The sequence below is a fragment of the Pogona vitticeps genome, chromosome 1 (assembly GCF_051106095.1).
Source record: "Pogona vitticeps strain Pit_001003342236 chromosome 1, PviZW2.1, whole genome shotgun sequence".
In the NCBI taxonomy this organism is placed as follows: Eukaryota; Metazoa; Chordata; class Lepidosauria; order Squamata; family Agamidae; genus Pogona; species Pogona vitticeps.
The window spans coordinates 353899423-353916499 of NC_135783.1; the positions used below are offsets into that span (position 1 = coordinate 353899423).

The window sequence follows — 17077 nt, forward strand, 5'->3', positions numbered from 1 at the left end:
GACCAGATTATTAACTTTTCTTACTTCTATATACACACTAAAGAAAGGACAATATTTATGCGCTAACCGACTAATGGACATTACATATGTCGTTTAAAAATAGTCTTTTAGTCCGTCCTTGGACACAGGCACAACTTTTCACCGTCCCTCAGGGTCGACTGCGCGCTTGGCTCTGGTATAGTGAGTCCAACCAGCTTCCTCAGTTTGGATGACAGTCTCTGTTGTCAACAGTATCTGGAACAGACCAAGCCATCTTGGGGCGAGCGGTTCACTCTCCCATGCCTTGATATAAGCCCAATCCCCGGGGTGGAAGGAATGCACTGCTACCTCCAATGGCGTCCGTTGCACTGAAATGCCTCGCTCCCTGTTATCGGAGAAAATAGAGAATAGGGCCAGCAAATACTTTCTTATAAAGGCATCCTTGAACAAATCTAAATTAAGGCTCACTCTCTGTGTATCTCTGTGCATTAACATCCCAAATTTCCATTCTGCACAGGCTTCAAAGGGCGAGAGTCCTGTAATGCTATGCAGCTGCTAGGGGCAAACCCTTCGGTCAGGGCAACTGCGCTTGTTGCATCAACTATTAATTTGCTCTTTCAAAGTCTGGTTCATCCTTTCAGTTTTTACCCCTGTTGCTAACCATTGATTGGATTAACCCATATCTACAAATAATTTGTTCCAATAAGATTTTACAAACTGTCCCTGCCGTTGCCCGAGCCGTAGGGTATGCCTCTACCCAGCCAGTGAGCTGATCAGTTATTATCAAACACTGATTCCAAAGTCCTGACTTTGGCATATCAATAAAATCACATTGCAAATGTTCAAAGGGGTGGATGGCCAGAAGTCGTCCTCCCATTTCTGTTTTTCTCGGGTTATTCTTATTTACTCTCTGGCAAGGAATGCAGTGGGCTAAAATGGTGTTGGCGTGTGACCACACTTTTCTTCCCTGTATATTTTTGCAGAAAGGCTGAGACCAGAGCCTTAACTCCCCAGTGTCCTCCCTCATACAATGCCTTGAGGACTTCCCTGACCACCCCCTCGGGCAGCCATTGTCTTCCATCTCTCAACTTTAGCGTGCCATTCACCATTGTAGCTCCCTGCTCCTCTGTCAATTCAAGCTCCTTTGTGAATACACCAAAGGGGCAGTGATCTCTTTACTGGTAGGAATAAGGGCTGCTAAGAGGGCGGGATTCAATTCTTTTCCTGCCGCCTTTCTTGCTACCTTGTCAGCCAGCCGGTTTCCTACTACCTCCGGGGAGTTTCCCTTCTGGTGCCCTGAAATGTGGATAATAGCTACCTCGAACTGGAGGCTCAACGCTTCTAAAGTGTCCAGTACCAACTGATGGTGAGCCAGATTCTTGTAAGTAGTCCTCTTTCACTCCAAATTTTTCCAAAAACGTGGACTACTCCACATGCATACTTAGAGTCTGTCCAGATATTTACAGATTTTCCTGTGCTTATGTCTAAAGCTCTTTTAGGGCATATAATTCTGCTGTCTAAGCTGACATGGACGGGGGAAGGGGTCCAGATTCAACTTCGAACCCCCCCCCCATCCTCTCTACCACTGCATATCCCGTTATTCTTTTCCCATTCACTACTCTAGAGGAACCGTCAGTGTACAGGTTCCATGTTCCCTCTATTGTCTCTTCCTGTAGGTCTTCCCTAAACTTTATCTGTAGACCAGTCAGGGCAATACAATCATGTTCATTACACAGTTCCTTCCTGACAGTTTCTGATAAACCCTCAGTATTAGATCGAGTTTTTCAAGGAGAATAGCCTCGATCTGTAGCAGCCTACTGACCATCATCCACCGCCAAGGATAGTCCTATGCTGGTGTGAAGAATGCAGGACAATCGCTTCCTTTGTTCCTATGTTGCATTTACTCCTGTTCTCAAATTCTTCACCTTAAAACTGAAATATATTTTCTCCTAACGATTTCCGGGTTTAGGCTCGATGTAGTTGTTTGTTATAGGAATTAAACCATAACCCATAGTTTGCAAGGCATCCATGCCAATGATTAGATCCTCTGTGGCTTCTGGATAATTCACTCTCAATAAAAATACTACACATTTTAATCTCTTAAAACTGGTAGTGACCCCTGAATGCAAAAGTGACTTCTAAGGAATTCCCACAGAAAGTGCCTATGTAAAACAGGCAAACCATTCCTGGTGTGAAATCAACCCCCCTTGTCTCTCCAACTCCCACTTTGTGCATCTGGAGAAGCAAGGAGGGGGATCTGAACATTCCCAGCAATTCTGCTTGCTATCTCTTATCTACTAACCTATTTCTTTCTCCTGTCAAATTCTCTTCCCTTGCATTTCTCTATCACTGTCAACATCTTCACACCTCCAAAGCCTCCTTTTCAATTCAGGCTTTTTAAACACGTACTTCTGCCAATCAATCCACATACTGCATCTGTCATTTTCCTGCATGTTTTTCTGTGGGATTCCATAGTTAACAATTCCCCTAGTGTCTTTTGTGTGTGTGTGTGATTTTCCCCATTTTCTAACTACAAATTTTACAGATCCAGAAGTGTAGCTTTCCAATAGGCTTTTACAGCCCCTTTAGATGGAAAAGAATTACCCTGTTAATCACTAAAGTCTGCATGTGTTTATACAGTCCTAACGCTGGCCGGGATCTCCCTCCCTCAACACCAGGCGATTTTTTTTTTCCTACTCTGTGCCTACTCTTAACCCTTTATACCCCAGTAAGTTTAACAAGCCAAAAGAGCTTTTTCTCATTCCCTGTTTTCCATTCGCTCCTATTTCTCTTAGGACTCTTCCTGAGGATTCCATTTCATATACACTTTTGGATAACATTCTCTGTGTTTTTCATGAACTTTGAGAAAGTTACGTTCCTTCTTCTCTTTTTAATCCCTTTTCCTTTCAGCTAACTGTAGTGCTCAGCTTAGAGCAAACAGTTCTGCTGTCCGAGCTGGCATGCACTATTAGTTTTGTTAAGGATTCCTTTCCTGAATCTCCTTCCTCCTCTAGCTGTATCGCTTGTTGATACACACTTATTTTTCCCTCCTTTATAGCCTTTCCTTTCCCATTTCCCCTCAAAACTCTTTACCTGATCTTGCAACAACTTTCCTTGCCTTCTTTACAATATACTCTCTCTCTTTGCCTAGCTTCACCTAAGTATTTCCTGAGCCACCTTAAAAGTGAACACAGTCAGGGCCCCTTGCCCCCCTTTCTCTTCCCCCCCCCCCCCCGCTTCTTCATTCCCTTCTCTTCTGAGCGGGTAGGGCAGAGAAAAACTCCTCCTGTTTTCTCTTCTTGCTACCACTTTTTGAGCTTTTCGCTAGCAACTGTCCTATGGGTTTGGTTGTCATGTCATCCATTTTCTGTAACTTGGACTTTATATCTGGGTAACACCCTGACACAAATTCCAATCTCAGAATATTTTCATTTCCTGAATCTTCTGGGTCCAGCCCAGTGTTCCTTCGCATATTGCGTTTTAGCCTTTCCAGATATCCAACTGAACTTTCATTCTTTTCCTTTCGGTTGACCAAAAAGCCAATTTCATGCTAACAGTCTTAGGGACTGTTGCCTCCAACCCTTTCAACAAGAACTCTTTCATTTCTGCACTTCGCCCTCTGATATTTTCATCCTGAAAATCCCAATCTCCAGGGGTTACTTCTGGAAGGGATTCCCCGGCCGCCTGTTCTGTTCGAGCGGCAATTGCCAGAGTCTCCTATGTGACTCCGGCCAGCTGCTTACAAATGTGCAGCAGCTCTGTGGGCTTGTAAATCATAATCCCTAAAGCATCTCTGAGACTTCTCTGAGTGGATACTGGGCACTAACTCCCTGCTCTTTCATCTGCCGTGCCTTAGAGCGGGTCACCGGTCCCTCGGACAGCGTCCCGTCTTTATTTTCGCCATCCCCCTCCTTTTCTTTTACTGAGGTGGAGCAGTCCAATTTACAAACTCCAATTTTGTCATTTCCTCACCTTGTAACTTAGAACCTATCAAGTCTCTACTTACTGCCAGTTTTATTTCTTCTCCAAATTTGATTAGGTACCATATCCAAAAATCTACATAAGGGACACGGGGCGGATGGGCCAAATTTTGGCCCTTTAGAACGAATATCAAATTGTGTCTAAACTCCAGAGCACACGGACCATTTCCTTCTCTGTCTGAAACTCCTGTACCTTTTTACAGACTCCCAATGCAGCAACAGCTTGCCCACCGCACTGTTGCCAGGAATTCCTAACTCATTACCACCCCCACAAGGGCCTGGAGTCGGGGCGTCCCCCTCGGAATTCCTACCTCGGTCCCCACTGGACCTTCTGGACCCCCGCGGGCCCTTTTGGAAGTCTGTATTCCCATCCCACGGGAGACAAAGACATAAGGATAGGGAGGTTGCGTAGAGAGTAAGGGGTCTCTCTGACGCAGACACAAGGAGGGTACAGACAACAGTCGCACACCTTGGCCCAGGGTCCCGGACTACTTCAACGGCCACCTCTGGGAACCGCAAGGTCACTCACTCTTCATTCACACAACAACAACCAACCCTTTCAGAGTTTCTCACTACGACTTACCAGGTCCGTTGATCTGCTGGTTTGTTGATTCGTTGGCCGGCCGGCTTAAAAAAACTCTCGCGTTCGTGCCTCTTTCCGAGTTCTTGATGCCAAGCAGCCAAAGCGTCGGCAAGGAAGCGGCTGCCTTAAAAGAAGGCAGGGGCGCCTTCCGATTCACTTCACCACCGCCTGTTCTGCCTGACCTCAACTGGATAAAAATCCAGCCCCAATCGGGGCGTTTAGAGATCCCGGACGAGCCCCCAAATTGTTATGCCAAACAATTTACCTTAAACAAAAGACTGAGACACGAAGGCTTTTCTATTGAAGTTCATTTTATTTACATAAAAAGGAAAAACAAAAACAGAACGCCACTGCAGTTTGGCGGGAAGAAAAACCAATTTCACCTTAATTGTGGGTGATTAGGATTTCTTCAAAGAACAAAGGAATTGGTACAGTCTTATAGCTGTCCCCTCAGGGCGAGAGGGGTGGGCCTTTGAGGTCATTAAGTTAGTTAGCAACAATTCATTGGATTAGTGAAAACACATTTTAGACATGCGCAGAACAATTCACTTTCCCTAAATTGGGCCTTTGTCTCAACATTCCATGCTTATCTCAGAAAAGCGTGAGACCTTGAACAGAGAAGAAAAAGCAAGGAGAAAGGGGGGGTCGAGGAGCCTGTTTTTACAAGGCTGGCTAATCTCTTCTGAATACACACACACACACCAAACAACTTGTTTTTCTTTTTCAAGTAAGAACAATCTTTTATGAGGCAATTGCCTTAATTGAATAAGTCAAACTTTCACTTCTATCAAAATGATCCGAGAGACGTAAGACTGCAGGGCTGTCAAGTGACAGGAAACCAGATTTCGGCTGAATATTGGGGGGGGGCGGAATCTTAAAATCTTTAGAGCAGTACCACCATGGGACCCATATGACCTCAGGGGGAGGTGGTGGGAACTCCAACCATGGAAATAGGACAATCCACTCTCAGACCTGCTTTGAGCCGGACTCCTGCCTTGAGCAGGGGGTGGGGTGGGACCAGATGGCCTTAAGATGCCCCTTATGGCTCAATTATTCTAGGATTCCAGATCGAAATGGGTAGAGACACCAACGGAACAAAACACTTTTTTAAGCACTTGAAACATTTTAATTATGCTGATTGTGTGTGTGTTTTAAGTTTCCTTGTTTAACTTTGTGAGTGCCCCTTTGATGGGGACAAAGGTGGCTTTTTAAAGGAGATGATTTTTTTAAAAAACCACACATTTATTACAACATGCCCAATGGAAACGCTGGCCAGATGGGTCAGTTCAAGAAAAACGGGCCTTCCGTTGGGTGTCCCCCCCCCCCCGTGGCAGGCTGTAAAAGGTCTCTTGAAGCAATGGATACCCCTCTTTATTTCAGGAATATAAATGATCTTCAGAACAATTTTTGAGGCCTTCTCGCTGCCAATTTAGCTGGAAGCGTTTTATATTTCGCCCTGTTAAATGGTTCCCATGCCAGCAGCCCTCATTAAGTAAAAATAAAGAAGACCAGAACCATGGTGTGACCCTTTCAAGGCTTATTGTTTGTATAGCAGGGAAACACACACACACACCCCGCATCCACAGGGGATGCGTTCCACGATGCTGCCCCCGCCGATGCTGAAAACCGCGGATGAACGCGAACGGTCTACCCTGCAGGGCAAGGGCGTGATCTCGGGCTTCCTCGAGCGGCCCGTTCCAGTCACTCCGTACAGTATTTAGAAATCCAGTATTTTCTGAGATTTCCCCCCCTTCAACCCTCGGAGTCGCGGATGCGGATCCCGCGGATACAAGGATCCTGCTGGGATAAGAACCTGCGGGGCCTTCAAAGAGGGACGGATGATTTTTTAAGGCGAGCTTCGGTGGGCAAGAGTCGTCATTTCGGGAAACGGGAACCACCACCTCCTCCTCCTGAGGAAAGGCCGCGAGAGCCTCCCCTCAGCCTCCCGACCGACTAGGCCCGGGCCCGCCTTTTCCGTGACGAGGCCGGGGAGGAGCGGCTTCCCCGCGGGCCCCGAGGAGGAGGAGGAGGATGCCGCCGCCTTCGCCTTCGCCTTCGCCGGGCCTCTTCGAGCGGGAGCTGCCTCGGCGATGGCGGCGGGGCTCGGGCCCCGGGAGGAAGGCGCCTCCCTCTCCGCCTCTCCGGCTGGCGCAGCGCTCGGCCGGCGGGACGGGCTCGGTGGTGTGGGACGCCGCCCTCGTCCTGGCCCGCTTCCTCGAGAAGAGCGCCGAGGAGGAGGAGGAAGAAAGAGAAGATGGAGAAGCCGAAACCGCCGGGGAGAGGCCCCGCGGCCGGGGCCGGGGCCGGAGCCTCCAGCTGGGGCGGAAGGCCGTCCTCGAGCTGGGCGCCGGTCCGGGCCTGGTGGGCCTCATGGCCGCCTGCCTCGGGTACGGGAAGGCCTGAAGGGGGTCGGGGAGACGGAAAGAAAGGCCGCCAGGCAGGCAGGCAGGCCTCCCACCGGGAAAGCTCGGCCTGGGAGGGGGACACGTGTTCTCCCTCTCTCGCGTGTTTCCGCGTTCACACGCAGCGCGGGCCGCGTTTCCTTTCCTTTCCTCACTCGGCGTCGCGGGTTTGCTTTGCTTTCCTCCCTCCTTGTTTCTGGGACCCAAGAAGGGCTAGTCTGGTCCCCACCTAAACCGCGGCCCTATTTTGCTTTTTTTTTTTTTTTTTTTTTTTGGCTCTTTTCCCCCTCCTATTGATTTCCCCACGTGGCCCGCATGGGCTTTGGAAAAGAGGCAGGTTGCTCCAGGCGTCCCCCCACCCCACCCTCAGACCCATCCTCCCCATCCAGCATGGGCAGTGTAGTCCTCCCCATCAGGAGGGCACCCAGTTGGGAAAGCCAGCCCTTATTTTATGTCCTCTCAGATACTGTACTTTTTTCCAGCTAATTTTTATTGGGTCCTCTTGAGAGTAAGGTGGAGTAAAAAAAAATATTTTAAATAAATAACAAAATTCATGTATATAAATAAATCAAATAAATGTGCCGTAGGTCACGAGGGATGCCTGGTTCGTTTTTGTGCACCGTTTGCAGTGGCTTGAAACGGATGTGCCGTTTCTGCTTGCGCTGACAATGATTGGGTGGGAAGCAAAACTTTTTATTTTCCAACAGTGAGATTGCCTTTAAGGGTCTTTTGCCTCTCTTAGGCCAATGCATTCATGAGATTACAGCTTCCCCTTTTAATTAACGAGATGCCGCTTCGTTTTGTAGGGCCAGCGTCACAGTGACGGATCTTGAGGAAGTCCAAGACTTGCTGAAGATGAACATTGAAAATAATCAGAACCTTATCACAGGTTCCATTCAAGCCAAGGTACTGAAATGGTTCGTATGGATTTTTCGTTTTGCAATGTAAATTCTACCAAGAGGCTGTTTACGCGTGCAGGGGGCGGGGAGGCAAATTTAATCATAGAGAGGAAATCTTAAATGGGGACGAGGTCTGTACAGTACAGTAATTCAAAAGCCAAGGTACCCGTACAATAAAAGCTCGAGATTGCTTTTGATGTGATGCACCGGTTCCATGTTCAGTTTGAAGTAATATTTTATGGCCAGAATTCTGTTGGTGAGGTTTGCATGACGTTTGCATAAATCTGTTGCAGCCACTTGACAAGATACTGTGCAGAGGATCATGGTTGGGGCACAGTTGAACTTGTGACCAGGCCCAACTGAGATGCATCTCCCCTGCCCCTCATTAATTAGCCGCAGTGAGCTGTGGCGAGTGACACAAACCTTGCGCAAGCACCAGTTGGACCGTGGCCTGTGTTCATCAGAAGATCTCTCGCCAAGTCTTCAGGACAGGGTAGCTGGAAACGGAACTAAATAAGACAAATATATTGAGGGCCTCCGTGTCTTCGGGCTGGCTTTTTACCATCTGACTGTCACAGCATCTTTTGCGATGCTTATTCCTGCCTCTCTGTTGAAGAAAAAGACTTATGTCAATAGAATCCTATCAGTGTTTGCACAAGGTTGCATAATTTACTATATCTATTTGATAAAATGCCAAGATGCGCCTCAGTTGCTCTCCCATCACACAATCGAGATGCACTCTGCATCCTGTTAGTTAGCTGTGGCAAGTTGTGTATGTCTCATACCAATGCCAAATAAATAGATAAATAAATGCTAATGGGAATTATATTCCTCTCTGATTTTTGTGTAGGGGTGAAGAAGTAACAGACTTCCTTCCTGCACCGGATTATATACTGATGGCAGACTGCATCTACTATGAGGAGGTAAACCCTTTGTCCCCCCACCCACCCACCCACTTTCAAGTTACATATTGGCTGAAATCCTATTTCTTAATGTCATAGTCCCAATGACAGTAGGCCCATCAAATCAGGTTGGGATTGGGTGCTCCAGTTCCTCCATTGATTCAATGGGCGTACACTGGCTGTTGTTATTTATTTGTTTGTTTATTTTTAAATAATATTAAAAAGGGCCCAAGGTGGCTTTCAACAGTTAAAAGGTGGTATTTGAGTTAGTAGCAACGAGTGTACGATATTTAAAGGATCAATGACTACAATATCAAAAAACATAAGCAACACCAAAATACATTCAATGCAGTAGTAAGGGACAAAGCTCGATTTAAAAAGACCTGTTTAGGCAGGCAGCTTAAAGGAAAAATTGCCTGAAGAGAAAGGTCTTTGCCTGCTTGCGGAAGGGCAGGGAAGATAAGCAATAGGATTTTCAGCCATTGAGGGCTTTATTTAGGAGAAAGCTTAGTGGCATATCCCATTTCCAGAAGTGCTTCCACTTGGGTTCTCCTATCCCAGCTGTTACGAAAGTCTACACAACACATATTTGAACAGCATTTCTCCATCTTTGTAGGGCTGGAGTGAATTTGCGGGTCGAGAAAAGCAGGGAAATCCTGGCAGTTAATCTCGGGTTAAAAGTGTGTGATATTCTCAAAAGGGACTTGTGCTGAGCTAGTCCTGGGAGATCAGATTGAATGCGAGGCCCCTGACGGAGTAAAGGAGGACCCTGGTCTCTATGTAGCCTGGTCTCTCGCTCCCTCCAGTGGCCAATTCTGGTACCTTCGTCTTTAGAAATACTCATTTCTAGGATTTTTCTTTTAATATTTTGAGACTTTGGAGAAGTGAATCAGCAGACACTGATCCTGCAGATAAGGAGGGGGGTCCTTCTTTTGTTTTTGTTATGTGACCTCCTATGCACAGTTTGTGAGACTTTGAAATTGAGCAGTCGCACCTGTGGTCTGCTTTTGAGTACCTTGTGTGACCCTCAGAAATCCATTCCACGTCCTGCCCCCCTTTAAAATCGCATGTAGCACCTTTTATTAGGCTTTCTGTCAAGCTGCTCAAGCTACCGTTTCAAATCCTCACAAGAGCCCTATGAGATGGGTTGCAGTGGATCCAAAATTACATTGCTGCTTAGGAATTTGAATCCCGGTGCCCCCTGTTCTTGATCTTTAGACCAGAATTATTCCATTATTAGTACTTTCTTCCTTGGGCTTTAGAAGCATGAATTAAGGTGCTTTGTATTCAAAAGGATGTTATTCTCACAGGGCCCTTGTGTGTGTGATGACGGCTGAAATCCAGTCGTCACTTGCAAGCAGAGTAGTCCCACCGAGTCTGTATAGCTTACAGGGGAATGGATTGACCAAATCCCCACTGATTCGGTTTGACGTTTCTTCAGACTGAATGAAACGTTCCACACGCTGAGCCACCTGAAAAGGGAGGCAATCCTCACCTGCCTCTCCCAGGGGAGCTGGCGGGTGGTTCTCCCATGTGCAGCTCATAAAAAGAACTCTGCTTTGACGACCAATAAACTGGGCCTGGCCAGCCTTTCGTCATGCTCTGGGTTAGCCCCTTACCTACCGAAGTATTTATTACAAATAACGATGGGCTGCTGCTGCTACACTGCAGATGATTTGCTGTTTTATTGGCAGTCGCTGGAGCCTCTCATCAAGACCCTGAAAGACCTCTCTGGCCCCAGGACCTCCATCCTTTGCTGTTACGAAGAGAGAACCATGGGGAAAAACCCAGAAGTGGAGAAAAGGTATTTTGAGGTGAGTCATCATCATCCCACGTCACCAGCCGGACATCGTTGTTGTTGTGTAGAAAAAGCCTGAAATTGTTGCATGAGGATGTAGGTGACGGGAAAACACGAGTTCTGTCCCTCGATGTCCCAATAGGTCATCTTCATGGTTCACGGTCTCATTATTCTTGTCGTCTCCCTGGTGTCACTGTGGACAGAGCTTGAAAGTTAACAAGTTGCAAGTAATATCATCAATTGCAGATAGTTACCTTTGAGAGGTTTACCGTTATGTCATGAAATTACATCTCAGAAGTATTGTAATAAGCAGGAGCAAAGTTACTCGCATGAGAGTGACACAGTTACTTTCAAGTAACATTTTGGAAGTATTTTTGACAGAAATTTGTCCAATTTTAATGCAGTCTCTTTTCGGTCCTCTGTGTATGTGTTGTGTGGGAGGGTCAGTAATGGAAAGTATCAGAAATATAAGGGGCAGTGTAACAAATACATAAAAGCTTACCACTGTAATGAGTAACACTTGTTTCAAACACCATAAAGTGTATCAGAAACAAATTACTTTTAAAAAGTAGCTTCCCAGACCTGAGTTTGAGTCCAAAGGACATTGAGAGGTGTGGACTTTTGATTCTAGTCCGTTTTAAATCCCAGCTTCTGCAGAAGGACTTTGAGTTGGAAAAGGTTCCTCTGGAGGAGCACGATGAAGAGTATCGGAGCGAGGACATTCATATCTTTATCATCCGAAGGAAGTATACGGTATGTGTCGGTCGTGGCAGCTTTGGGGATGAGCTGATCTTTGCTCATGCTTCCAGGAAGGTCACCCTTTTAAGTCTTTGGCAGCAAAAACAATTTTGTGGCAGCTTAAAAACAAACAAGCGTTGTGGAGTGCTGTCCACGAAAGCTTTTATGAAATATTATCTGTCATTCTTTGTAGCCAGTGGCAGAAAAATATATATTTTGCCTCCATATCAGGAATTCTGTTTAAGGGAGCAACTGAGTGGCCTCGTTCTCCCAGCCTCGATCAGTCTGAAGAGGGCTACTCTGAGGTGCAGTATTACCATTTTTGGGCTCGCCTTGCATCCACAGGCAAGGATTGACCACCTTGCACTTCATTTTGTTGTCTTTTAAGTTCCATTCACCAAGCTCTGAAACCAGAAGTGACGGATTCAGTGCAACGGTACTGATGACTCTCTCCAAACCTTGGCTTGCAAATCAAGAGCTGGGCTTGGGTTCAACACCCCCGTTCCCTGCCTTCCTTTTCAGGTGCAAATCCACCTCCTCATATTGGCCTTCGCCCGGGTCTCACGTTGCACGTGCACGGAGACTAGCCACAGCGCATGGTAGCCCCGGTTCTTTTCCGTGCAAGAGGAATTTGGGGAGGGTCATCGTTGCTTGCTTGCAGAGGGACTTAACAGAAGAAACAAGTGCAATTTCTGATTTCATCCCAGTGGTTTCTATCTTAACGTTTTTCAGAATTTACCATCCTGACACCTCTGATGTTGTCTTTCGGGGCTCTCGCCGTTGGGAAAAGACCCGGCCAAGAGGTCTTACGGATTCTCTGCAGAACATCTTTGGGCAGGAGCGGATCAGGGGGCGAATCTCTTGCGAAGACAACACATGGGGTCAAGTTTCTTGGAAGATCTAAAACGCAGAAACTTGGGCCTTTGGATGACCTGTTGGCATGGGAGGTGGTTGCAAAAGAGAAGAAGGCATGTGATCGGATGGACACCCCCTCACGCACGAAGTGCACAGCCAGTGCTTTATTGGCAGATGGTTTAGTGCTTATATTTATATACATTATCCAGCCTCTCCAGTAATGTTTTATTTGTAACTGTGTACTAGAAATTCTCTTATAAAGATGCAAGTTATTAAACTCTTGCTGTTTCTAATGCATTTGTAAAGGCACCCCAGTGCTTTACGACGTGGTTTCAGATGTCCTTGCTGGTACTCGCTTAAAAGAACATATTAGAGCATATAAAAGACGAACGGGAGACATCAGAAGGAACCCAGTCAGAAGTGGGGATAGCGTTGTAAGAGGTTGCAGCGGGTGGAGGGGAAATACGTTTTCTTTGCTTTTTTAGGGGCCCAAAATGTCTTGGCCAACTTAGTTGGCGGACTTCTTTGGACTCGTAGTTCATGTGTTACGTGGCATCAGATTTCCTCAGGATTTAGGATGACCTTCAAGAGGCACTGTCATGAATATCAGTGGTCTAACCTTGCAGACTGGAGGCTACAGTTCCTGTATTGAGTCGGTTCATTGCATGCTAGGCCTTTTTCTTCTACTACTGCCTTTCACGTATCCGAGCACTATCGTCTTTTCCGGAGGGTATGGACTTCTCAAGGTATGTCCAAAGTATAAGAGCCTCGGTTTAGTCAATTGGATTATAGTCAGAGGTCAGGCCTGATTTGATCTGATGTGCCATCCAGTCACTTCCCACCTACGATACATCCATGAATCAATGACTCCCAAAAGGTTCGGTTGCTAAGAGTGTTCCGCTGAGGTCTTGGATGTCAAAGGCCGTGGCTTCCTTTCCTGTGTCTCCCATTTCATTTTAGGTCTTCTTTTCCTGCTGCTTTTCCATTTTCCTAGCCTTATGATGGTTTGAGTAATAAATCTGCCACTGTCAGAGCCAAAGCGGAAAAAAACAAACAGTTTAAAAGCTTAAAACATTCTAAAAGGGTAACATATAAATATTGGACGTTCTCAAGATACTTTGGGAGGTTTTTTTTAAGTGAACCGTCCCCATTTTTAAACTTCCTGAGTCTTTGTTTCTCCTTCGGATGGAGACACAAACATCCACCCATAGACAAATATTTACAAATAAAAACAGAAGAAAAGGGAAGTAAGGTAATATACACTGTAGTATTTTATTATGATTTTGTTCCACTCTCCTCTAAGCAGAGGCTGCTGCCAGGTAAAGCTGGCCATTTGCTTGTTTCTTATCTTTAATTTATATACTACCCTGTGAGTGTAAAGGGACGTGGTGGAGCTGCGGGCTAAACTGCAGAAACCTGTGCTGCAGGGTCAGAAGACCAAGCAGTCGTAAGATCGAATCCACGCGACGGAGTAAGTGCCCGTCGCTTGTCCCAGCTCCCGCCAACCTAGTGGTTCGAAAGCATGCAAATACAAGTACATAAATTCAGACCACCTCGGTGGGAAGGTAACAGCGTTCCGTGTCTAAGTCGCACTGGCCATGTGACCACGGAAGATTGTCCTCTGACAAAACGCTGGCTCTATGGCTTGGAAACGGGGATGAGCACCACCCCCTAGAGTCGAACACGACTGGACAAAAATTGTCAAGGGGAACCTTTACCTTTACCTTTACCTTACCGTGAGTGTAAAAGCACTATTCTGGGTGGTTTGACAACAAGTTATAATATAGATTACATGAACAAAAACACTAACAGCCCAAAAACCAAATGGCAGCAAAGGCAATTTCCCAATAAATATCAGGACAGGAGGCAAACAGACTGCCAACCTGGGTTAATAGGAAAGACCTTCCTGAAAAGAAATGTTTCGCGTTGCCTTCTAAACGACAACTGCTAGCTAGGAAGGAGCTTGGAAACAACTTGCCTGCTGCAGCTAAAATCTCCATCTAAGCAGTAAACCTGGCTTTGACATCATCCGTGTGTGAATTTGGGACATTATTAACAGCATATAAGTTGGAACGACCCACAAGAACTTGATGCACAGCCTTGAAGAAGGTGACTTGACCTCAAATGCTTCCTGTTGGTTTTCTGCTTTTGTTTTATATATTCTTAATGGCTGATTCAAGGCACCCCCTGTTCCTCTGGGAGCTGATTCCATAAAGTCGGTGCCACGGCATAGAAGGCCCTGCCTCTTGGAGAAGACTTTTGGGGCCTCCCTCCGAGTGGCTGCACGGAGGAGCCCAATCTGGCTGCACAGGCAAAGGCTTTTTTATTTACGGGATGAGAAAACCTGCTGTGGAAAGCAAAGTTGGTTTTAATTGTGGAATTGCTCTTACTGTGTGGCTGGAATGGACCGCGTACGTAGCTCAGTGGCACAGATCCACCTGGTGGGGAGGTTCCAGATTCCACGTCTAGCACCTTCAGTGAAGAGGATTATAAGCCATAGGCAAGAGATTCCCCCATCTGGGGTCCTGGAGAGCCACAAGCACCCCGCTTTCTGTTAGACGAGAGGATGAGAAGACAGAAGGATCCCTTTCGCAGCATTGCAGGTGGGTGGGTGGTGTATAAGAGAGTTTTCGGCAACATTTGCTGACTTCAGGAGAACGCAAGAATAGCAGTGAAAGGAGGATCTGAATTTAGGTCAGATTTTAATCAGCCCACTCCGAACTGGGTTGGTTTGATAGCCCCAACGTTTTGACCAGAAGGGGGCACAATAAGACCAGAGTCTGGGCAGAGACTGGCTGGAGAGGGGCCCTAAACTTTGAGAGCAGCCGAAGGGACAGCGTGGCTGGTCCCGCAGCATCCTAAGAACAGTTGCCCGGGGCACGTGCTGTAAACTTCCACCACTACCACCATTCCTTAGAGAGAAGAAAGCGTTTGTGGCACCTGAAGACAGACGCCATCCATGTCAGGGTGAACTTTCGTGGGTTGCAATCCACAGAAGCAGATACGGGGTGGAGGGGGGGGGATCCAAATGTTGGGTGGTGCAGGACTTTGGATTTTTTCTTAAATTTTTTTGTTTTCTCTTTGTTCCACGGGGGGGGGGGGCGTATTCCATTCAGCTCTTCCTCACGTTGAAGGCAGAATGGTGCGGAAGGAGAAACGGTCCTTGTAGCTACGTAAGAGGCTTCCGGATGAGCACGGTCAAGTTGCCCTCTTTGCCTTGCCTGGTTCATTTATTTTATTATACTTTTTTAATTCTATTTTTATTGTTAGCCACCCAGAGTAGACTTGTGTCTGGATGGGGGGGGTATAAATTTAATAAATAAATAAAAATAGACTGAGCAGTGACCCCTACCGCATTCTCTCCCCATCCCTCTCCTGTGTTTCCCCCAGTGCTGCTTCTGGTTTTCTTCCCCCACCCCCTCCGGAGGTGGGGGAAGATAAGGGGTGTTGGAGGCCAAAGGACCCAGCCGAGTCTTTTTCACCAGTCGCAGAAGGGCCCCTGATCTTCCATCGTGGTGGAGCCAGACCAGACTGCCAAAGTGTGTTAATAGCCAAGGAGGCCACCCCAGAATGATCTGACCGGCCGGCCGGCCTGCTTGCCTGCCTTTCGAACTTCATTCCCAGGATTGAAGGCAGACACCAGAAGAGAGAAGAGTGTTTCTTTGGCTGCTGGGTTCCTCTCTCTTGGGCATGGCAGAGCCAACCTGTAAGTGTGGAAGGGAGGAGATCATCCTTTGACTTGAATTCCTGCCGTGAGCCGGGGGTTGGACCGGATGGTCTCAGAGGGCCCCTTCCCACTCCATCATTCCTTGATTCTGTGGTCCTGGCAGCTATTCATGTCTTCTGTGATCTTCAGTAGCAAGAAGAGCCATAAAGGTGGACAAGTCGACCCCATCCTCAGCCCACCAGTTTCTCCTGCATTTTCCAGATCGCAGTGTGTTTCATGTGTTGCAGCTAACCGGTCGTCCTTCCACACAAGCAGTCGTGTGGCTCTGGCACCTGGCCCAGATCTTCTGCAAGAGGCTTTATGGGGAGCAGGCCTCTGGCGAGCCAGCCGATGTCAAAGCTGCCTTTAAAAGTGGAAAATACAGAAACCCTTCAAGGGTTGATGAGGAATGAATGGGAGAGGCATTTCCTAGCACTTGGCCGCTTGCATCAGAGAAGGAACCCAATGTTGACTGGATGGAAAATGTCAGATTTCCTAAGTCTGGGCACATAAAAACAGCCCATCCGCCTCTCCAGGCTGCCCCCCTGCCAGCACCGCGCTTGGCACGGCTGACTCAGTCAGGCTCGGCTTCGTGGCCCTCCCAGTCTGCCCCTGAATGCTCGAAACAACACAGGAGAGCCAGCGTAACCGGGGAGTCTTTGGGGATGCCTTTAAAATGGACACCTGCTGCGCCTTGCTCACCTAAGACGCAAGCCTTTGAGCCAGCCATTTTTAAAAACGTGGGTGGGGTTCATCCCAAGCATATAATATATACCTGTGTTGTGTTGTGTTGTGGGTAGGTGTGCGTGCATGTGCACATGTGTGCACATGTGCTGGATTCTCTCCCCCTGCTGAACACGAGCAGGGCTCCTACCGATACCCTTGAAACACATTCTGCTTTTTTTTCCCTGGTTCATTTTTAATACATCCACAAACTCACCTTTGGGTTTTTCTGGGAAACCTCGACCTGGCTGGTCGCCCTTAAAATGAAACCCTCACTTTGGGGCAAAAAGTTAAGCCTGGTTTCCAAACTCTGCAGCCTAAAAAGAGAGGAGAGCGTATGAATGAATGAATGCCAGCCCTCTCTGCACATGAATCAATCAAGCTTGCCCTTGCTTTAAGGTTCTGCCGCTCCCTGATGCCACAGGGGAGCCGGTTGGGGGCCCTTTTTGCTAAAGCCCTCGATGCCTGCTAAGGGGGAATTTGAAATCAAAGCAGGCATTTCCATCATTGGG

The 17077-nt window shown here is 47.2% G+C and overlaps 1 protein-coding gene and 1 long non-coding RNA gene across 2 annotated transcripts; one reads left to right on the forward strand and one right to left on the reverse strand.

Moving 5' to 3' along the window:
- Positions 1 to 232: 232 nt before the first annotated feature.
- LOC144586319 (uncharacterized) lies at positions 233 to 4682 on the reverse strand. The gene is made up of 2 exons (XR_013541090.1): positions 4543 to 4682; positions 233 to 364 (listed from the first exon to the last, which is right to left on the reverse strand). It is a non-coding gene; the product is annotated as an uncharacterized LOC144586319 (long non-coding RNA).
- Positions 4683 to 6472: 1790 nt separating this feature from the next.
- VCPKMT (valosin containing protein lysine methyltransferase) lies at positions 6473 to 12413 on the forward strand. Its single transcript, XM_020812017.3, has 6 exons — positions 6473 to 6929; positions 7751 to 7861; positions 8694 to 8766; positions 10440 to 10559; positions 11192 to 11296; positions 12014 to 12413. The coding sequence occupies exons 1-6, from the start codon at positions 6574 to 6576 to the stop codon at positions 12026 to 12028; spliced, it is 780 nt and encodes a 259-aa protein (XP_020667676.3). The 5' UTR covers positions 6473 to 6573; the 3' UTR covers positions 12029 to 12413.
- Positions 12414 to 17077: the final 4664 nt, after the last annotated feature.

Coding starts and splice junctions, on each gene's coding strand:
- VCPKMT (XM_020812017.3), top strand. CDS start 6,574: ATGCCGCCGCCTTCGCCTTCGCCTTCGCCGGGCCTCTTCGAGCGGGAG. Junction 6,930..7,750: donor CTCATGGCCGCCTGCCTCGG/GTACGGGAAGGC, acceptor TTCGTTTTGTAG/GGCCAGCGTCACAGTGACGG. Junction 8,767..10,439: donor ACTGCATCTACTATGAGGAG/GTAAACCCTTTG, acceptor TTTTATTGGCAG/TCGCTGGAGCCTCTCATCAA.